This window comes from Psammomys obesus, unplaced genomic scaffold (assembly GCF_907164565.1).
Source record: "Psammomys obesus unplaced genomic scaffold, mPsaObe1.curated_primary_1811, whole genome shotgun sequence".
In the NCBI taxonomy this organism is placed as follows: domain Eukaryota; kingdom Metazoa; phylum Chordata; class Mammalia; order Rodentia; family Muridae; genus Psammomys; species Psammomys obesus.
This window is the reverse complement of record NW_026591711.1, coordinates 5,470,008-5,492,724: the sequence shown is the minus strand read 5'-3', so window position 1 is coordinate 5,492,724 and position 22,717 is coordinate 5,470,008. Positions and strand designations below refer to the sequence as shown.

Here is a 22,717-nt window from a genome sequence, read left to right as displayed (position 1 = left end):
TGACCCAAATCAGCTCCTGCCTTCAGCTTCCTGGCCTGCCTGAGTTTCTGCCCAACGTTCTTCAGTGATGGATAGCTTACGGGAAGTGTAAATGAAATAAACCCTTTCTTTTCCAAGTCGATTTTGGTCCAGAGGTTGCATCACAGCAATAGAAACCCTAACTAAGAAACCCATCCACTTCAGAGTGTGAGGTGAACCTGGGCCCTGGCTTCTCTCTGTGGTCGCTGATGGTCACACTGCACCTGCTGCCACCTGCCAGTTCATGTGCATCTGCTGCCCTGAGAAGGAAAGCTAGGCAGATACAGGCCCACTTTCACCCATAGCTGGGTTTCAGTGTCCATCAGAACTCGGAGAAGGCTTGGCTTCGGGAGCCTTTACAGCGCTGTTTTCTTATTCTTATTCAGAGGGCACACCAGGCTCCTCTGAGGTCCCACAGCCAGAAGAGAGCTGTGCCCATGCCATGCTGAGATGCTGACAGCTTCTCTGTATTGAGCCGAGCAGACATTCCCCACTCTGCCTTCCAGGGAGCTGAGCCCCATAGGAGGGACTTTGCCAGGATCTCAGCAGGGACAGGTACGCAGAGGAGTCTGTTGTTCTCCGCCTCTGATTTTGGGCCAGCCCTAACATGTGGGACTAAGACAAGTGGGAGTAAGGCCTCACTTTGGTGGCAGGATAAGAACACAGCCAACCTGGTGCTGCTGGTTCTGCTGCCTCCTACTTCTGCCATTCATAACGACCCAGTACTGCACCTGTCTGCACCGGGCTGTTAAACAGCTGCATAATTCTTGTGTGCTCATCTCTCTAACCCTCAGTTTTCTCTGGCCTTCCTGCCACTTTGGCCTGAGAGGCATCCCGTCAGCCCCCTCCTCTCTGGAGTGGACAGAGTAAGCGAAGGGGCCATTTGGAGCGTATGTATGCAATGAAATCAGGAGGAAGAGCCCCTGGGCTCTGGGGTTCTACTTCAGCTGTGCACCGGAGATGCCAGCAGCTTTCAGAAACGCTGACCTCTGGGTCTCACTCTTGACTACATGCAGCCTGGCCTCCAAGAGTTTACAAAGCTGCTGGACCATTGTCATGTGTAGGCAAGGTTGAGAACCATTGGCCTCTGGACATTTTCCATTTCGTGCTTTGCCAGAATCTGATGGGGTTTTTCTCCAGCTATTAATGCAAAGAGCCCACATCCTATTTCTCTGTTGTTTGGGTGTCAAATCTCCCAGCCAAAGGCCCTGGGGAGGAAAAGACTCATTTCAGCAATTCCAAGGGCATGCCAGGTAACCCTGGTGTCCTGTAGAAACCTCTAAGCGAACCAGTAGGCGTTAGGCCAGTATGTCTGTGGGAGTGTGCACAGCGTAGCATCCTTGCTGTGGGACGGTGAAGGTGCAGTGCTGTCTGTAGGTGCCCTGTATCGTGGAGGGTCTTGTTAAAGGGGTACTTACTTCTGGGGACCTTGCTGGGGTAAATCTTCTGACATGGTTTGTATTCATCTGGAGGGGGAAAGTCTTCCATGGAGTGGAACGTGAATTTAGACTCGAAGTCATCTGCACATGTGAGAAATACGGGAGTTGGAGTTTACTTAGATCACTCCTGTGACCCAAGCATGACTGTCTCCGGGGCCACACGGGTCACGCCAACTGAATACCCTGCTTTGCTGCTCCCTGCTCTGTGCAAGGGTTTGGGGAGAAGGGTTATTTCTCCAAGAGTTCACCTGCTTTTCAAGTGTTCCTGGCCAAGTGCAGTCATTCCCCAGCACCGTGCCTAAGATCCTCTGCCCACCTAAGGGAGCCACTGAAGGAACAGAAAAGGGCTCCAGTCAGGGGGAAGAACCTAGAAAAGGACCTGGCACGAGGTTCCAACAAGACTGCCTGCCTGACTCCCAAAGGTGGGTTTGAGGGGAAGGAGACGCGCCAGCTTGGCTGTGTCCAGTGAGAGGACTGGGCTTCCCGAAGCTCTGGTGACGAGAAAAGGGGCCCCGGCCCTTCTTATCTGACAGCCCCCTTTCTGACCTGACCACGTAGAAGGTCAGATGGCTGAGTACATAGCCAGACACACAGAAGTGTTGTGGAGGTTTTAGCAACCCTAAATGGCTTTCTTCCAACCTCTTGGTTTTCCTTTTGCCTGCCAAGAAGTCCGCTCAGTTCCTTCCCCCTATCCAAGCCACCCTGGTCTTCTAGGCTTACAGACCTAGTCTCCATGGAGATGTGCACAAATATGCATGCACGGGGTTAGTGCTGGATGTCTTCCCTTTCTCTTTCTGAGCCACACAACTAGAGAGTGGGTCCTAGACCTACCCAGAAGACGTGGAGGGAAAAAAAATCCCTAGTTCGCACGTCCTGAAGGCCGCTCGGAGAAACAGATGCAGCAGTGAGAGCCTGGAAAGCTGCTTAACTGTCTGTTCCCCTTTGGTGGGCAGGGGAACCCCTTGTCCTGTCTCAGGAGGCAGGAAGCCTGCACTGCAAGTGGGGTCCTTACCAATCACGTGCTGGCTTCCATTCCTCAGCTGGCATCCAGACTGCTGGCTTTTGCTGGAAAGCTCTGTGGTGGGTGATCTTGCAGGTGGAGCTGGAGGTGGGTTTAGCTTTCCACCACCTGTTCCTTAACAGAGAAGAGGGCAGCTATTCAGACACAGAAGTGGGATGGTAGATTTTAACTGTGTAAGAGGTTAGGTGGTTAGCCCCTGCAACGATATGTGGTAAGTCAGAGGGCAACCACTGGAGCCAAGCTGTTTGGGACTGAATCACAGTTTTCCTTAATTGGTACAAGTAACACATGCTCTTTGTGCCTCACTTTCCTCATCTATACAATTGGAGTAATATCAGTCACATATTATTCTTTGTACCTTAGTTTCCTCATCCATATGATGGGAGTAATACCAGCAAACATTTTCTGGAGTGGTTGAAAGGATTAAATAAGTTAAAATGTGTGATACAGTAAGTGTGCCAAACTTAGCTGCCACCATCAATGATGTGGTAAGCCTCATGGTCAGATGGCACCTTTGCAGAGAAGAACCCACTGCAGAGGAATAGGAACTGGAGGGAAAGGCCTACAGGCAAGGGCCCAGAGAGGGCAGAAGGATGACCCTCAAAGGGGTGTGCCTGTCCTGTGCTCTGCCCTGCCAGATCTCCCATGCTATGAACCTTGGTTCTCCATCCAGCCTGGTTAAACCTTCTTGCCTGCCAGAGTCCAACTCACACCAACCTCCTTCCTCACATCTTTCCTGGTCATGAGGCGAGAGGCTCTCTCTTTCCTCTACAGTGTTTTGCTGGCTGCCTCCTGCACTGTCTCTAATCCACATCCTGGAGCCTCAGTGTCCTACTGCTGCCCATTTCCTTGGTGAACCTGCCATGTTCTTGCTACTTGGAAAGATAAGCCTGCCCCAGCATTCCCTGTGTCGGTGGGTCACAAACAGTTTCTTCTTTCATCCCCAGGTTAGGCTGAAGCAAGAGCACCCTCATTTGTAGACCTCCAAATACACAAAGAGAAAGACCAGGCAGGCACCTGCTGTTAGCCAGGGGGCTTGGAGTCTGGAGCGAGTAGCAGAGTGCCAAGTGAAATGCTCGCGCGTCCACACCATCCAACCTCTGCCCTACCATCAGCGCTTCCAACCTTGCCTTCTTCCTCAATCCCTGCCTCCTTCCTCTCTCTTTCTGCTTCTCCTCCCTAGATCCCATGGGGAAGCTGCCCATAAAGGACAAGGAAAGAAATCATCCACTACAAGCCCCTGCAGGTCCCCATTTAGCAATTTTATGTGATAGGTTGCATTATTTAAAAAATAGTGCTCAGGCAGCATTTCTTACACAGGGTGGATGAGTAACCTGGGACGTGAATTCAGATTCCCACAGATCCCAAAATACCCTTAAGAGACTTTCTACACAAGTGCCTGTATGTTTGTCTGTAGTGTGCAGACATGTGTGGTGTGCGTGTATCTATGGTACATGCAGACGTGTGTAGTATGCATGTGTATGTCGTGGGGTATGTGTATGTATATATTTGGTATGTGGAGTGTGTGCATGTATATGTGGGTGTATATGATGGGCCTGTGTGTATGGGTATGTGGTGTATGTTCTCTGTGTGTGTGTGTGACGGACTGGCATGTGCGAGTAACATGTATATGGCGTGTTTGTGTGAACAGCTGTGTACAGATGTGTGCTCATGAGCCTGGGGTATGTATGTGTGCCTGCACGGGTGTGTAGCTGCACACAGCCCTTGCTATGCGTGCTCTCACTTCTGCAGCGTGGGCGTTAGTCATAACCCTCTCCACTCTCTGTGAAGGAATTATTTTTACTCTGGCTCAATACACAAGCCTGTTTTCTTGAGTTGGCCTGAGACTCTGCCAAAATGCAGGCGTGCTCTTGTGGGATGAGCTGTCCGGGCAGCTGGAAGCTAGACAGGCGTCACTCAGGTAATCAGACCAGAGACCTAGTTCCAGAAACTGGCTCTACCTGACCTAGAGCGGAGTCAGAGCCAGCGTGACTGTGGGAGACACAGCACTTCTCTAGCCCTCACTGCTGCTGGATTCCGACCGGTGCCAGGTATCCCGCAAACTGTGAGAGAGAACCACCTGCCTCCCACACTGCTTGACAGAGAAGAAAGCACAGAGGCGTGAAGTGCTGGTCCCAGTACACGCGCTAGTCGTGGCAAGAGGATCGAGGCGTCTTCTGTGGGATCTAAGACTCCCAGCCTCCCCCACCAGCGGCTTCCATCTCAAAACAAACAGTAAGGTCTCACAGAAGGGTCCAGGTTTTAGTGTTCTGATGGAAACTGGGTTTGAACCCTCCCAAGGAACCCTCGTGACTCAGAGGAGCCACGAAGGCTGCCTTACCCGGGCCTCGCCGCCTCTTCTGCAGGATGGCTTGTGAGCTGGGGACACTGGGAGGTGTGGGCAAGACCTTCTGCACCTGGAAGGTGGGGGACTTCGGGGGCAGAGGGGGAGGAACCTCGCTGCCGCTGTTGTTCGAGCCTGGCAAAGGGGGCGCGGGCACAGCCCTGGGGGAGCAAAAGGCATAGACGGGAGGTGGTGGCGGCGGAGGTGGTGGTGGCGGCGGCGGCGGGACTGAAGGGTCTCGCACCTCCTGTGCAGGGCTGCTGGGCTCTGAGTAGAGCCCCGGGTACCCACATGGTGGGAGGAGAGGGAGAGGGGGCGGAATGGGTGGCAAGGGCAGGGGGGCTAGTTGGGGCCTCACTGCCTTGTCACTGAGCGCTGCAGCTGGGGGCGGCAGGGGCGGTGTCAGGGGAGGAGGAGGAGGTGTGAAGGGTACTGGGGGTGGCACCACAGGGGCATTCCCCTTGGTTGGGGGCACAGGTGGGGACACCAACGGAGCTTTGTTGGGGGAGGCTGGGGGCAGGGGTGGAGGCGGAGGCGGAGGCGGGGGTGGGGGTGGAGTGGGAGGCGGTGGGGCAGGCACACTGGGGCGAGGAGGGACAGGCCTGACAGAGCTGGATGTCTCTGAGGCACTGCCCAGCCTGGGAGATGCAGGAGAGGGAAGGGGGCCGCTGAGGGCCTTGGTGGGAAGCCTGGGAGAAGGCGCTCGGGAGCCAGGGCCCTGCCCGGTCTTGCCACCTGGAAGTGAAACACATTCTAGGTTAGACCAGCAGTCTGGGAAGGAAAGAGTCCAGGTGAGTGAGCAGCACACAGAACTCACAAGCCTGATGACCCCGCAGCTGGGGAGTAGACTATACAGGTCTACTGCCAGGATAAGCAACCATAAGGCCCATCTTAGCGGAATCTCTCCTCCCCCAAGGCTATAATAAAGAACAACAGCAACAACAAAACCTTTCTACCTCTCACAGCAGCAGTATATTTGCCCAATTTTTAATACAACGATTTAAAAACACTGAATGCCCACTGAAGCATAAATTAATACTACGGTCCCCGAATGGTTTCGGTGATAAGATGAGGCCCTCCTGTGTCATCTTTGAGTGTGACTGTATAGGTGTTCTGTCAGGAGGTGAAGTCCACTTCCTGTTCTGGCTGGGCTTGGCCCTTGCTGGGACTGACCTAGAGAACAGAGCAGGAAGTAGCACTTGATAGGCTTCTAAGTTAGCTCCTGACGGGCTTCCAAGACCGTCTCAGGTTACTTTGCACATCATGTTCTCTCTGGAGACCCAACATGGTGACAAGCCTTAGGCAAATGCTGCACATTTGCAGGTCCTGTGGCTCCAAGGACAGTCAGTCCAGTTGTCCAGCGGAGCCTTGGACATAAAGGGAGGTATGCCATCTTCCAGCCTGTAGGTAGCTGTTTGCAGAGGCTAAGGAAGCCTCGACCACCCTAGATTGCTACTAGACAGAATCACAGGCTGAATGAGCAGTGGTTTAAAGCTTCCGCATTCTGACGCTTAGCTACACAGCAGTGTCTAACTGACTCGGGAATGGGAGATTCATTACAACTCAACACAAACTTGTGGCAACACACAGCACTGCCGTGTCTATCATGAATGGCACTCTGTCTAGCATGACACACGTTGCTTAAAAAAAAAAAGTCATTCTTCAATTATGAAGATGTAATTTAAACAGATGGGATTTAAAAGGGTTCCCAGAGAATCATTCTGTGCTTTGTGGACTTCTGGGATTAAAGCTCTTACATACTCAACTTTTTACAATGTAACTATTTATGAACCATGTGCACTTGTTAAGGGCACAAAGGAGTACCACAAGGCTACCGGGCCACCAGGGTGGATCCTTCCTCACCTCCCACATCCCTTTGGCCTGCTGGTCTCAACACAGGAAAGCCACCAGCAAAGAGATCTCCCAGGGCAGGGGGTGTATTTCCTCCGCGGGCATTGCTGCCAGCACTGCTGCTAGCACTTCCGCCATCTTTGTTGGTTCCTTTTGAACCTGAAGAGAAGAGGCAAGAAAAATGAGTAAGAAGAGCTGGCAGGTCATTCTCACTGTAGGCCGGTGTTACCCTTTAAAGTCAGTGTGTGCCCCCATGCCTAAGCCTGTCTGCCCCCAAATCAAGCTCTACCAACGTGCTGACCCATTTGTGGCTCAAATTAGAAAACTCGACATTGAAAGGACTAGAGAACCCTTCACCTCCCAAAAAAGTCCAGGCTTAACTAACTCAGACATTTTAACTTCACATTTTTTAAATTTTTGGATCAGAATGCCCGGACATGGGGTATCAGTGACCTCTGCCATCCAGATATAGTGATTACCAATCATAGAAACTCGGAAGACACCCAGCTTAGACAAGAATTCCTAGTTCAAATGAGATGACCCCCGCAGTCTCGGGTATCTGAACACTTGGTCCTCGATTGATGGCACTCTTTGGAGAGGTTTAGGAGGAGTGACCTTGCTGAAGGAAATATGTCACTGGAGATGGGCTTTGAGAGTTTAAAGATTCTGGCCATTTCCAGTTTGCCCTCTGCTTCCTCGCTGTGGGTCAAGATCTAAGCTCCCAGCTTCACTTTCCAGGACTGCCCCCCCCCCCCCCCCCCCCCCCGACTCACATCCCTCTGCAACTGTAAGCCCAAGTAACCCTTTTCTCCTATAACTTGTCCTGGTCATGGTGTTTTATCATAGCAATAGAAAAGTAACTAAGACACAAGCTAAGGTTAACACACGCAGTCAGGGCATGGTGCCCACTGGTGGCAGAGGGCTCTCCTCACTCTGAATATTATGTACAGTGCTCATTGGTGCAATTAGGCAGTCAGTGTGACAACAATATGTATCAGCCTGCCAGCTGAGCCTAACCAGCTAGCTCATGAGCCTGATTAGAAACGGATCTTTGTTATAATCAGTGTTGAAAATGTTTCTTTAAAAAATGTGTCTGTCTTTGGGATTAGAGAGATGGGTGATTCGAGTGTGAAGAGCTCACACTGCTCCTTCAAAAGACCTGAATTCGGTTTCCAGCGCCTACACTGAGCAGCGCACAAGCTGCTGCTACTCCAGCCCCAGAGGTGCCTTTGGCCTCTGCAGGTACCTCTGCAGGGCTGTAGCATGTTAACTTTTTGTAATCTTGACCAAATGAAAAAGAGGGACGATGGCAACAGCATTGTGAACGTATCTGATGACGCTCAATGGGACATTTAAGAGTGTTGAAATTTGGGGCTGGATAGATGGCTCGGAGGGTAAAAGCACTGGCTGTTCTTCCAGAGGTCCCAAGTTCAATTCACAGCAACTACACGGTGGCTCACAGCCATCTATAATGAGATCTGGTGCCCTCTTTTGGTGTGCAGGTGTACTTGCAGACAGAGTGGTGACATTTGTTATGTGGATTTTATCACAACTTAAAAATGCTACTTTGCAGCCAGTCCTGAAAATACCTGACAAAACGGAGTCATATGAAAAGGGAGGAGGTCCTCCCCTATCAGTGGACTTGGAAAGGGGCAGGGAGGAGATGAGGGAGGGAGGGTGGATTGGGGAGGGAATGAGGGATACATCTGGGATACAGAATTAACAAAATGTAACTAATGAGAATAATAATAAAAAAAAACATAAAAAATGCTACTTATCATGAAGGGATTTGGCTGTCTTGTTCTGCAGGCCCTGCCACCTGTGGACGTTCGGAAAGGAATGTCTGAATCTCTCCCTTGGCCTGTGGCCTGTCCCTGAAGCAGGTCTGAGGTGTTTTGAGATTGCATGGGTCACAGATGCAGCACAGCCAGTGTGTGTCTGCCTGTGCTCTACACATCCTGCCTCCCCTCCATCCCTCCCCCACCCTGGGCTCCCAGCAGCCTCCACTGAATTGCTCACTTACTCTCGATTTGTGGGGCACTGCGGTCATTGATCTGGGTGACTTTTCGCAGGCGTGTTCCTTGCTGGATATCTGCCAACAGTGCACTCCGACCTTTCAGCTCTGTCTTCCTTAAACTGGGGGTGTCTGTGCTGATCTGCAAGGGAATTGGGATTTGGCTGTAATCAAACACAGCATTTGCAAAGAAACAAAATGCCCCGTCAGCTGCATGTCTCTCCCACAGGAGCTCTGCTTTTCCTGCTCCATCTGTAAGGCCAAGCACACCACACCATTATCTACCCCACCAGGCTACCTCTCTCCCAGGGACAGCAAGTGCACTCTCTTTTAGATGCTCTATACCAGTGCCCATCTTGAGCATAAGGTCCTGGTAGTCTCAAGGAGCCCCAAATTAGATCCTCTTCACATTCCTAGGCTTCCACCTTTGCATCCCTGACCTGTTCATTATGTGGGCCTGTCATGGGCCACTGTGTTTCTTGGCTGAAGCAGATTGAGGCTCTGGGAGCTGGTTTTGTGGGAGGTATGGTGACCTTTATATGATCTTGGAGCACAGTGGAGAACTAGGAAGCTCTAGAGAAACGGAGCTCCAAAGGCTCAGAGGACGAAGAAGAGAAGGAGAAGGGGTCACAGTGTGTTTTAGTGACTATATACTCTATTTACTGGGTGGGCAAATGATTAAGTGAGACAATGAATGACTGAATTGGATCCAATAGATGTAAGACACCGTGTGAACTCTCCTGGGTAAACACTTGTGCCAGGAACACAGGCATATATTGCAAGGAGTTCGTTCTCCTATTTCACAGTACACAGCAGAGTATCCACTGACTTTAACAGAGAGGAGGACCACAGAGTATCCAGAAGGGACCGTGTGGATCAGCTGAACCAGGCTTCAAGACATGGCGCCTCATGCAGTTGCTGATGCAGGGCTGGGCTCAGAAAATCCTTGCTCTAGTCCAAAAGGTGAGGTGACACGATATCATGAAACTCTCTGAGAGACTGGAGCTGAGTTATTATACACTGAGGTCATTGCTATCCTACTGTGGACTCATCCTGTTTGTTTAACTCGACTTTAGGAGAATGATGTGATAAGCAACCCCACCTGCCTTTGGTTTCTTATGTAATAAGCTTTTACAGCCTGAGCTAAGGTGAAGCTTTAACCTTAAATTATGTATAATCTTAAGCTCCGTACCCCTGATCCATGAGTAATTCATACATGCATGTATGGTACTGTAACCAATGCTGAAAACAGCAAATAGGTTGAAAGCAACTTTATACAAAAAAACATCCAACATAAGCAGTGGAAGCAACATGTGGATATTGCTAGATAGCATTTGTCTGTTTTTTAGCTGTGTCAGTTGGAGTAAATAAAGATTTATCCTTCGTAAAACCCTGCTAAAGATTTCTTTAAGGTGTCTCCCATTCCTTCCTCAAGTGATACTTTTGTGCTGTTCAATAAAAACAAAACAAAGGCCCTTTGTTAAGGGCACACACACACACACACACACACACACACACACACAATTCAGGCAGGCACAAATTCAGGCTCATACAACAGGCACATTATAGACAGGAGAGAGACAGAAGACGTAGGAAGAAATGTGGAGAATTCAAACTCTGGCTTGCTCTTGCTCTCGGTTAAATTACTCCAAGATTTCTTTCTTCATTTGACACTGACACATATTGTGATTCTGAGTTTATAACTGATGCATCTAATCCACTGCAGAAAGGAGAGATGAGATTTCCTGATGGAAACTCCTGGGCTGTGCAGCATCAGAAACACTGCGTTTTGGGTTCTGATTCTTGTTCCCTGGAAACACGCTTTGTGAACCTTTAGGAGGAGCTTATGGATGACCGTCAGTATCAGCTGTGGACCCCAGTTCTAAATCACTCAATACAGTTAGACATAGCTCAAATGTATTTAGGGTACACGGACAACAGGTTATTTCTTAAGCAGCATGGTTTTAAAATATTCTGTATAGCTGGGCATGGTGGTGCACGCCTTTAATCCCAGAACTTGGGAGGCAGGGGCAGGCAGATCTCTGAGTTTAAGGCCAGCCTGGTCTACAGAGGGAGTCCAAGGACAACAAGGACTATAAAGAGAAACTCTATCTTGAATATCTCTATAAGCCATCAAAATCAAAATCATTTAAAACTGAATGAGTAAAAGCATCAGGACCCTAGGCAAAAGGGATGAATCTGTTTTTGTAAATTTGACATTACAATCTCAAATTTGGCTAAGGATATGGGGCACGGAGTGTTCTGTAATTCTCCAAGTACAAAACAATCAGCAACAGAGGTCTTATTCAGATGTTGGTCTTGAGGCAGGGGAAGGTTTATGATCTTCTGTTTGGGAAGTACCCATCCTGGTACTCCCTAGAGAGGGGCCATCTCATCACTCATCTCATTTTTTTTCCATTTTAATTTTATGTGTATGGGTTTTTTGCCTGCATGCATATTTGTGTACCACATGCTTGCTTGGTGCTCTCAGAGGTCAGAAGAGATTGCTATATCCTCTAGAACTAGAGTTTACAAAGGGTTGTGAACCACTATGTGGGTGCTGGGAATCAAACCAGAGCCTTCTAGACATAAGCCAGTGTTTTTAACTGCTAAACCATCTCTCTCCAGCCCCTCGATTTCTTTTATTGCCTGAAGACATCCCTACCCTGAATTTGCCCATTACAGATGTTTCAGGCGAGGGCCATGATGAGTGATGCATTGAAATCATTATTTTAATTTTACTACTTATTTAGCACATGCCTCAGCATGTGCCTGGTGACTTTTACGTGGCGGATTGGCGAGTGAACATATCCTCCAGCACATTGATGAACATCCCTTCTCTCTTGACTCTCCCGCTCTTGAGTTTGCCTTGGCAATTTCCCACTAGAGGGCTCTCCTTCACCTGCCATTCATGAGGCACCTGCCACCCTCCTCTGCCTGAGCCAGGCCAGGGAAACATTGCCAACTTTAGCTTTAAAAAATGCCGTATATATTTAGACTTGGAGGGTTTAGACAAAAGGACACATTCATTCATACGTTGAAGATGTATTACACAAAGACAGCCATTTCTACTCAAGCTACAATATTTGTCAATCTTCCAACTAGTGTGGTTTAAAAATTCCTACAGCCCTAAGCATCTTTGTTACCATGGTGACAGGATAATGAAACAGGAGGAAAGATTGCTAAATATCCACTGGGTATTTTACTCTGTGCCAATCCTTGCCATTGGCAACTTTACTAAAATCATAAGCATGGGAGAGAAAGCAACCCTGGACACTTCCCCTGTGGAAAACAAGCTTCCAAATTGTCTGAAATACCCACAGTGACATCACTGTGAAGGCCACTCTTGTTCCTGCCTGTTAACAGTGTGATCGAAAGCAAAAATCTGTCCGCTTCCACACAAAGGCCTGGTTCACTCAGTCTGCTACTGTAAGATTTAAAAGAAGTAATCCAGGAACCTAAAAAGACCTGAAACCATAGAAAAGCCTGTCCCTTTGGAATCAGAGGCTGAAAGCCAGATGTAAGCCAATAAGAAGATTAGAAATACCAAAATCAAATGACAGTGACGCAGAGGGTAAGAGTAAAGTTATGGAGGTGGCTGTTCTGATTTGCTTACATTATAAAAGCTGCTCCTGCCCCTTTGCTGTCCCAATAAATGAGCCACCAGAGCTGCAGTTGTTATCTGGAGGAGGGGGTGACAGTCCAGATCAAAACTGAAATGTGCCCTCTGATGCACCTCCTTGCTTCCCTTTGCCATCTGGCCCCTGTTGACACTGGCTTCTGTGAGAAGGGCTGACACTAACGTGGCTGGTTCTCTCACCTCTCATCAGAAAAGCTGCTTTTTCTTAAAAAAAAAAAGAATATGGTTTATGTCTCTTTTATCATATGTGCATAGGTATTTTATGTATATGCCTGCAAGTCTGTGCACCAAATATGTGGCTAGTGCCCAAGGAGGCCAGAAGAGGGTGTCAGGTCCTCTGGAACTGAAGTTACAGATGGCTGTGAGTGGTTATATAGGTACTAGAAGTTGAATCCAGATCCTCTAGAGGTGTAGTCAGTGTTCTTTTAAAAAAAATCAATCAGTCGATAAATAAATTAATTTAATTTTTTACAATATATTCATTATATATCCTGACTGAAGCCCCCTCTCTCACCTCCTCCCAATATCACCCTCCTTCCCTCTTCTCCCTATCTCCTTCCTCTAGTCCACTGAAAGGGGGATGCTTAAATCTCAAATCAAAATGGCAAACTGAATAGACACCAGACACGTGGAAGAGAGGGAACAGGATGGGAGCCTACTATAGAGGGTCCTCTGAAAGGCTCCACCCAGCAGGGGATAGAAGCAGATGATGAGAATCACAGCCAAACTGAGCAGAGCTCAGGGAGTCTTATGGAAGAAGGGGGAAGATAGAAGGGCACGGGAGGGGACTGGAGCCCCACAAGGAGACCAACAAAGGTAAAATAAACCTGATCCCAGGGGGTCCTGCAGAGACTGATGCACCAACAAAGGACTATGCATGGAGAGGACCTAGACCCCCTGCTCTGATGCAGCTGATTGGCAGCTCAGTCTCCATGTGGGTTCCCAAGTAAGGGGAGCAGGCGCTGCCTCTGTAATGAACTCAATTGCCTACTCTTTGATCACTTGCCCCTGGTGATGCCACCTTGCCAGGCCACAGAGGAAGAGGATCCAGGCCATTCTGATGAGACCTGATAAGCTATGGGCAGATGGCAGAGGAGGAGAACTCCCCCTTTTCAGCAGTCAGTGCTCTTAACCATTGAGCCATCTCTTCAGCTCTGAGAAACCTCTTTTTGCAGTGGAAGGAGGCTTACTTCGGGAACAATAATATATTAAAGCACAGTGAGTCAGTATATGGAGAGTGCTCATTCCTAAAGGGGACATCAATATCATACTCTTTCCTCCCAAGGCTGAGGAAATGTCTCACAGACAGCGGAGAGACGGTAAGAGCCAGAGCTCCCAGAGGACCGCTACCAAACTGTCTTCCAGATGTGCCGGGCAGTTGCTCTCATGAGCTCTAACAGCTGTGGATGCTACACAAGGCTTTTTCAAGACCGGTCTGGTCAATATCCTGTATGCCTGGGTGAGGTACTTCCAAGGCCCCACTCCTGGTAGAGAAGCTACAGGTAGTCAGTGGCTACCAGAGGAAAGAAGGCAGATTTCTCAGCACTGGGGGTGGATCATGGTCTATAAAGGGCAGCCCTACACTCATTTGGGTTAAATTAATTGAACTCAATAGGTCTGTCTATCTATCATCTATCTATCTATCTCTCTATCTATCTACCTATCTATCTAAAATATCTAAATTTCTAACATCTGTCTGTCTATATATCTATTTATCTATTGCCTATAGAGTGTAGAAGGACATAAAACTAGAAGGAAGATGGGGTAGGACAAACCAGAGAAAGGCTGAAGGCAATGAGTGAGAGATGAATTTTATAAAAATAAAATGTATTCATGTATGAAGAAAAAACGTGTTACTAGTTGACCCAAACCAATCCAGATATTTTTTTCAAAGATTATCTAAACCAAATCATTTCATTTATTGGTTTTTGAAGCTAGCATCCAAAGTAATAGGTTTAATTATGGCAAGTTCATACACATGGTGTTCTTATTCACCCCCTCTTCTATTTCTCTTCCCTGGACTCCTTCCTATTCTCTCTTACTGGCTCCCCACACCCCATAGTCTCCTTTCTGCTCTCAGGTCACAGGTATCTCATTAGTTTCTATACTTTCTTCTGATGAAGTCCTTTGTAGTTTCATGCCCCGCCCTCACATACATGTGCATATTTAAAACCAGGTGCTGCATCTGAAAGAAATGATGCAGTGTTGGTGTTTCTGAGTCAGGCCCTCCCCCGCTTAACACAATGATTCCAGTTCTAGTCCCTTTCCTGCAGATGTCAGATTTCATTCTTTTTCTTTATGACTGTTAGACTGAAGAGGAGTGTACAGGTTTCGGAGCACACGTGTCTGCACACTACCCCAGCCCTTGGCTATCCCAGCGTCACACTCGTGGGCAGACAGGTCTCTGCAGCTTCAGCCGTTCATTGCCAAGGCTGGATCACAAGGACAGTTAGCACACAGCACCGTCTCCCACCCCCTGCCGTCCTTTTTGTGTAGAAGAACACAGGGAACTTTGCATCCAGGAGAGAGGCTGAAATATCCTCGCAGGGGGGGGGGGGCGCGAGCCCATTCTCCCCATCAGGCCTGACACAATGTTCCCTGCACTCCAATGGTACATAAGTCATGCTGTTTAAGAACGAGGCGTTTTGCCATCACACAGTTTTATGTTTCTTTTTTAGAATTCCAAATTGCAGCTCAAATTCATGAGCACAATCAACGGCCTGTCTAACAGCTGCGAGGAGCGGCATATCCATACCTAGGCAGCACGGACACATGCGCACTTGTGTTCCTTGACTTGGGGATCCAAAATGAGCAGCCCCTTTGATGGTGCTGCTGGGTACAGGAAAGGCCTGGCCTCTCTTAACAGGTTATCTCCTGCGCTGGTGCAACTCTGCTGTCGAGACGGGCCTCTGTCGGCTTCTTTCCCTGCCTCAGTACTGCACAAACTCCTGCTTTGTCCTCTGGGGGCTGTGTCATAAAGCAAGCTCGCTGCCCTGCCCTCCTCCACATACAGCAAGCGTGACCTTTACAAGGGGCATGCTGCTTACCATGCCACTTCCCTCCATAAAATTGTTTTCTGTCTCCACAATGCTGTTCAGGATCCAGCTCAAAAATCTCCTGTAGTGCAAGGCCCTTAGGGAGCAGCCTAGATTTTTCCATTTCACAAAGGAGCTCACCTCCCCTGACTTGAGCTGTCTCTTTGATCTTTTTATGCTTGTCTTTTGGCACTCCTCTAAGGAGCCTCCGGATCCTGGAAGGCTCTGGGTTCCTAGAGCCTTCAACCAAGCACCTGCCATGCAGACCATGTTGCCCCGCTCATACGTGCGATGGCTTTCCATCTTCTGCAGAATAAAACATTCACGGCCCAGCCTGGGCTCCCACGTTTACCCAAAAGCAGCAGCAGCACCCTTCCTAGATGAGGTCACAAAACACACTCGTTTACACATTACCTTAGTAACCTAGGGGTTTTCTTTTTACCCTCAAGTCCAGTGAACTATTTATAAATTCATTCATCAGTGAAAAGGATCATATGCTTTTGTTTGAAATCCAATCTCTTCACATGTCTGATGTCCTTTTGAACTTGTGGTTCTGAAGTAGTTGGACAGCTGGCTCTGTCTGTGCCTCAAATCTTTCTTTCTCAAGTTACTGCTACTCTTTTCATCCCCGACATGTATCTTTCTACTTATCAAATGATTTCCTATGAAGGGACTTAGAATTAATTTTGAAATTAGAATTCTCAATATTCTCTCATTGAGTACAGAAACTATGCTCCTCTATTTTGTCACCAGAACATACAGGTTTTTGTTTGTCTGTCTGTCTGTCTGTCTGTTTAGCTGTAGTAATTTTTGTAATGATATCTACATAAGAAACCCAAAGCTTTGATCCTGACTGTGCAGACTCCAGCAGGTGTGGAAGAAAGCTGCTGGCCTCCAAGATTATCTCAAGACCCTGACTCCCCAGTGTCCTCTCACTTAGATTCAGTGGTGATTTAAATAAGAATGTTCAACCATGTTCGTAGCAGCTTTATTTGTAATAGCCAGAAGCTGGAAACAACCCAGATATCCCTCAGCTGAGGAATGGATACAGAAATTGTGGTACATTTACATAATGGAATACTACTCAGCAATTAAAAACAAAGAAATCATGAAATTTGCTGGTAAATGGTGGGATCTAGAAATGATCATCCTGAGTGAGGTATCCCAGAAGCAGAAAGACACACATGATATATACTCACTTATAAGTGGATATTAGACATATAATATAGGATAATCATACTAAAATCTGTACACCTAAAGAAGCTAAGCAAGAAGGAGAACCCTGGTAAGATGCTCAATCTTCATTTAGAAAGACAAACAAGATCGACATCAGAAGAGGGAGAAAACAGGGAACAGGACAGGAGCCTACCACAGAGGGCCTCTGAAAGACTACCCAGCAGGGTATCAAAACATATGCTGAGATTCATAGCCAAACTTTTTGCAGAGTACAGGGAATCTTATGAAAGAAGGGGGAGATAGAAAGACCTGGAGGGGACAGGAGCTCCACAAGGAGAGCAACAGAACCAAAAAATCTGGGCACAGGGGTCTTTTCTGAGACTGATACTCCAAACAAGGACCATGTATGGAGATAACTTAGACCCTTGCACAGAAGTAGCTCATGGCAGCTCAGTGTCCAAGAGGACACTCAGTGCCCAATAATAGGAACAGGGACCATCTCTGACAGGAACTCATGTACTGGCTCTTTTATCACCTCCACCTGAGGGGGGAGTAGCCTTACCAGTCCACAGAGGAAGACAAAGAAGCCAGTCCTGATGAGACCTGATAGACTAGGATCAGATGGAAGGGGAGGAAGACTTCCCCTATCATTGGACTGGGGGAGGGACACAGGAGAAGAGGGAGGGAGGGTGGGATGGACAAGGGATGGGGGAGGGGGCTACAGCTGGAATACAAAGTAAATAAACTGTAATTAAAAATAAAATTAAAAAATTTTAAAAATAAATAAAGAAAAGAAAAACTAATGTTAAAAATATTTTAACACACATTAAGAAAGATTTCAAACCAGCTCTGATGCTGGAAATGGTCCCATAGGCTCATGTAGTTAAATGCTTTGTCACCAGGGCATGGCACTATTTTTTTTTTCATGGCACTATTTGAAAGGATTAGAAAGATAAGGAGGTGTTGGAGGAAATGTGTCACTAGAGGATGGCGGGCTTTGAGGTTTCAAAAGCCCAGGCCAGGCCTGGGCTCTCTCTACCTCTCTGCCTACAGATCAGGATGTAGCTCTCAGCTACTTCTCCAGTGCCTGCCTGCCTGCCTGCCTGCCTGCCACCGTGCTCCCCACCATGATGATAATGGGCTAAACCTCTGACACTGTAAGCCAGCCCAAATTAAATGCTTTCTTTAGTAAGAGTTGCTTTTCTCATGGTCTCTCTCCACAGTAATAGAACAGTGACTAAGCCATATTCCTAGGTTGGTCTCACCCCCACCCCTCCCGATGTACAAATTCAATTAGAAATCACTCTCTTTTTTCAATGAGGCCAATATTCCCGGGATTTAAGAGTAAATTTTAAGTTTTAAGAAAATTTGATTTAGAAACCTATGTTGGCTCTGGAAGAATAATTTAATGAGTATTAAGAGAACCAGACTTCCCTGGGCTAAGAGTTGGATGCAGTGTGGGAGTAGCTAATGAACAATCTGTGCTTTGAACAGCACCTCTAAAGTAGCCAATGTTTCTTAATCTTCTCTTTCTTTTAGACAAAAAGTATGTGAATGCAAAACCAGATCTCACCTCAAAGAGAATAACAGTTTATTCTGGAGACAAACATGAGTGACCATGGCTCTAGAACACATGTAAGGTCACCCCAAATGCCACATTCCAAAGCGGCAACAGATTCATGACATTTCTTATAACAGCAGAACAAAGAAAACTGTCATCCTTCAAAGACCTGGGGTGGGGCATTAGTGGGTTACAGCAGGGACTAAAGGTGGCCTGAGATAATTTGGTTTCCAAGCTGTAAACACTCTAGATATGCATCTCAATGCTCCTATCAACCTGATAAAATGCACAGGTGTGGCTCCCCCCCCCCCCACTGGGACCTTCATGACACAAATACTGCCAAAGATAAACACGCCCCTCTGATTAATCTACAAATTCTATGGTCCTCAACCCTGGCTCATGGTCCAGCTTTTCTCCTTCTGGTAGAGGCGTTTCTTCCTCTTCCTAAACTGAAGTTCAAGGCTATTTGTGGCACCTTTCTCTTTCAGGTGGAATAAGAGAGCTTCTACATAGACCTGCCTCCCTCTCTCTGTTCTGAGTATTCCACGAGGGTCACAAAGTCTCTGTGTACCTCAACTCATTTCAGGCCTTTGAACATCTTGTAATGGCAATATAGTGTGTGATTGTGTTTACAAAGTTCAGTTTATGGTTGAGGCCCAGACATGAACAGGCTCTACTTCCTAGAAACATAGAACTTTTAGAGAGATAAGCCCAAGGAAGCCTGATTCTCTTAATACCAAGCTGCTCGGTCCTTTCATAATGACATCACCCAAGAAATGCAAGGCAGGTCCACAGTGGCACCAACTGCCCTCTGGCCTGGGATCAGGAGGTCGATGTCGCTTCACAAGGAATGTGAGAACCAGAACAGAATGGAGGTGGAAAGTAAGAGGCATCATAAGGAAAAGGAACGGTCCAGGGAGGGAGGACAAAGCTGCAGAGAAAGTTGGAGCTGCAGGAGCTAAGTGCTAGGATTCTGCTAGCACAAAAGGACCATCAAGGCTGAGTGCTGGCTCCAGAACGGCCTGGAGAGCGCATCAGCTGCCTCCACGGGGAGGGCTGTGAGCACTAGATGGAAAGTGCAGAGTAACCCTATGCTGTGTGGCCAGCCCAAGGCCAATAGCCTGTAAGTTACCTGCATCTGACACTCCCTTGTCAGGTAACCACAGCTCTCATGTGCCAGCCTTGCTGGGCTGCCTCTTTCTAGTCCTCCTCTAATGCCTCCTTGCTTGCTGCAGGCAAGACACAATGTTCATATGGCCTTTAGACTGGGAAAGGGTAGGGTTTATGAATATCACTCACACGTAAGGAGTGAGAAGTAGAAAAACAAATAGCCAAGGGAGGCGGGGAATGACGAAATTTCCAAGAAGTTGAAGATTGTTCCAAAGAATCATGATAATGTAGAGAGATTTTGATCCTACCCCATACCAGTCACTTTTTATTTGCACAGAACCCAAAAGAAGCTTCTGGGTCTGGATGTGGACTAGATCCTTGAGAAACAATGAAGCCCAGGTTTGCCCAAAGAGAGACCAGCACGCTTTTTCTCCACTCCAGGCCCCAGTGGAGACCACGAGGTCTCTGGTCCATAACTTTGCTGGCATCCTTACCTCTCACCCTGGCTCTCACTCCAGTCCCAGGGTCCTGCCAATGAAGCCTGGAGGCCCTTCCTTCCTAACTTGGCACCCAAAGCTTCCTCTCCTGGCTTTAATTAACTGTCACCTTTCCTTCTCCCTACAACCTTTTCTTACATTCCCATCTTTTGTCTTGTGACCCACTGAGCTAACGTCTCATTATCCTGAATGGAATCCAGATCTGCTGTGTATCGGTGGTCTAACTTTGGCAAATTATCTAACTTCTTCAAGTCTCCATTTTCTTACCTGAAAACTTGGGAAGAGAATAATAACAACCGCCACATACCCCCTGGTGAGGATTTAATGAAGTAATCCGTGCAATGACTTTAAAAATAGGGTCTGGCACTCAGTAACTACTCAATAGGTGTTGATATTAATATCTGCGCCCTCTAATAGTTTCCAGCAGACTCCCACCTTTTCCTGTTTTAAAGCTTATGATTCCCAGAATAAAGCCGGAGATCAAAAAAGAAGGTCTCAGAAGACAGCTGTTTTAGTCTCTGGAACAGCCAGTTCAAACTAGAAAAGAATAGGGCCATCCTAAGCAAGGGAGCTTGGGAAAAGCCGGATGGTGCCCAGTGACAAAGAGAGAGTATGTTTGCCCTTGTCTCTGCCTCTGGAAAAAAACACACACACACACACACACACACACACACACACACAAAAAAAAAAAAAAAAAAAAAAAACAATGAGAGGCCCTAACCCCAGAAAAAGGGAGAAACAGTCTGAGACAGGCAGTGACTTTGAGCAACTTCATAGAAGGAAGGAGCTCTGCAGTGAGTTATATGTGATGCAGACAAAGGCAGCCGTAGAGTCCCAACTGGCTTCATAAGAATTGTGTTTATGCCCCACAATCCTGAAAATACTGTTTTTCATGAATTTTCGAACCCTCGGAGACAGTTTTAGAGTTGAAGCAGGAAACACTCCAATACAATCACACAACAGAAGGCATCTGCTTTTTATCCTTAATCTGAACAGTTGATAGAATATATATTGTATATAATTATGTGTATAATTATATACGTAATAAATATTTAGGTCTCAAACCCAGGACAAATAGATGAGGTTCCCACTTAACATATCAAGTGGATCTGGCCCTCAGGTTCTCCCAGAATCCCTCAGTAACCCTACCTGTTTCAGGGTCTCCTGGCTGACATATCCTGTTCCTTAGCCTAACTATCTCCAAACCAGGTATTGTGCTGGTCTTCCTCCCACCAAGCGGACCTTCCCTATATAATCCAACCATTTGAGTTACCTGGACCTTTAATCTACCCTCTAAGCTTTGGTCTGGCTCTCCCCTCCCCCTTCCCCACTTTCTCTGGCTCGGGGTCATGTTCACTCTGGACTGTGCCAGGACTCTGTCTCTGCCTCTGGATAGGTTTTCCCTTTTATCTACAATAAACTTTCTCTTCCACCACACCTAGGAGCTAGGAGCAGTCATGTCCTTTTCTTTTTCATTTCTTTTCTCTCTGTCTCTCTCTCTCATATATCTATATGTGTATTGTCATCACAGGCTGTCACCTTCTCCTGTGAAAGTCAATCTTGTATAAAACTTAAAATATATAAACAAAATAAAAATGTAGCAGAAAAAAAGCATCATCAAATGAAAGATACAAGAGATATGAACAATGGTAAAGGCTCCACCAACTGCTCTCTGCACAACAGGGTCAACATACACATACACACAAACACAAATACACACATATGTATATATATGTATATACACACATATGTATATGTGTGTATGTACATTGCCAATCAATCAAACAAACCCATCATATTAACACAGTGTAAGGATGAAGAAAAATCACACAATTATATTAATTGATTAAGAAAAGGCATCAACCCACAGAGGAAGACAAAGAAGCCAGTCCTGATGAGACCTGATAGACTAGGGTCAGATGGAAGCAGAGGAGGACTTCCCTTATCATTGGACTGGGGGAGGGACATAGGAGAAGAAGAGGGAGGGAGGCTGAGATTGGGAGGGGGCTACAGTTGGGTTACAAAGTGAATAAACTGTAATTAATAAAAATGAAATAAAAAATAAACCAAAAAAGGCATCACAACTCAATAAAAGTCAACATCCTTTCATGATAAGAGCTCTCTTCAAAGAGAATGGAAGGGAGCTTCATTCCCACTTGCTAACAACAGACTCAGTGATGAAATAGCTTCCTGCTGTCAGGAACAAAGCTAGGCTCTTCACTCTCATCCATTTAACACCCTAATGGCAATCCTAGCAGGAGCAATAAGGTAAGAGAGAGCAATGAGCAGTAGGAAGAACGAGGTAAAACTATGTGTTCACAGGCTGCACAACTGTCTATGAAAACACCTGGAGCTAGGTGAGCCAGTAAAGTCATAGTCTACAGGCTCAGCACGTGGGCTCGACTCTGCAGTCTGGGGGTGAACAACTGGAAATTACTTTAAAATACTTGCAAGTATAAAAAAACAAACAAACATATAATCCAACAACTGTGCAGAGTGCTATGGGCTCTACAAACCATAGAATTCTGATGAAAGGAAGAAGATCTAAATCGATAAAGATGTCCACTGTGTCCACTGGAGGACACAATGTAGTAAAAGGAACAGGTCAATATAAAGATTCAATGCAATTCCAGTCAAAAGCCCGGCAAGATTTAAAAATAGATGTTGGCACGGTGAGTCTTAAATGTATACAGAGACCCAAGGGAACTGGAGTGGCAGAAACAACTGGAAACTTCCGAGAACACCCTTCAACAGGGGCTGGACTAACATAATGTGGACAGAACCCAGCAAATGGGAAACCCAGGGAAGTAAAAAGGAAGGTCAGAGGCTGCCAAAGACTGCCAGAAGGAGGGTGAGATAGCTCAGCAGGAAAAGCCACTTGCCCGATGACCAGAGTTCAAGCCCTGGGATCCACGTGGTAGAAGGAGAGAACCGAATCCTCCAAGTTGTCCTCTGGCACGCGCGCACACACACACACACACACACACACACACACACACACACACACACAC

General features: G+C 47.2%; 1 protein-coding gene across 5 annotated transcripts in view; it reads right to left on the bottom strand.

Annotated features, from left to right (window-relative positions):
* Positions 1 to 22,717, bottom strand: part of Wipf3 (WAS/WASL interacting protein family member 3) — a 77,275-nt gene that overhangs the window by 15,295 nt on the left and 39,263 nt on the right. For 2 of the 5 annotated variants that reach the window (XM_055611833.1, XM_055611834.1), the window contains exons 3-7: positions 8,697 to 8,829; positions 6,686 to 6,832; positions 4,820 to 5,557; positions 2,470 to 2,592; positions 1,437 to 1,538 (exon numbers count right to left, since the gene is read on the bottom strand). In XM_055611833.1, the coding sequence (XP_055467808.1) occupies positions 1,437 to 1,538; positions 2,470 to 2,592; positions 4,820 to 5,557; positions 6,686 to 6,832; positions 8,697 to 8,829 (1,243 nt within the window). The remainder of the gene's footprint in view (positions 1 to 1,436; positions 1,539 to 2,469; positions 2,593 to 4,819; positions 5,558 to 6,685; positions 6,833 to 8,696; positions 8,830 to 22,717) is intronic. The other 3 variants (XM_055611837.1, XM_055611838.1, XM_055611836.1) reach the window with 2 other exon arrangements.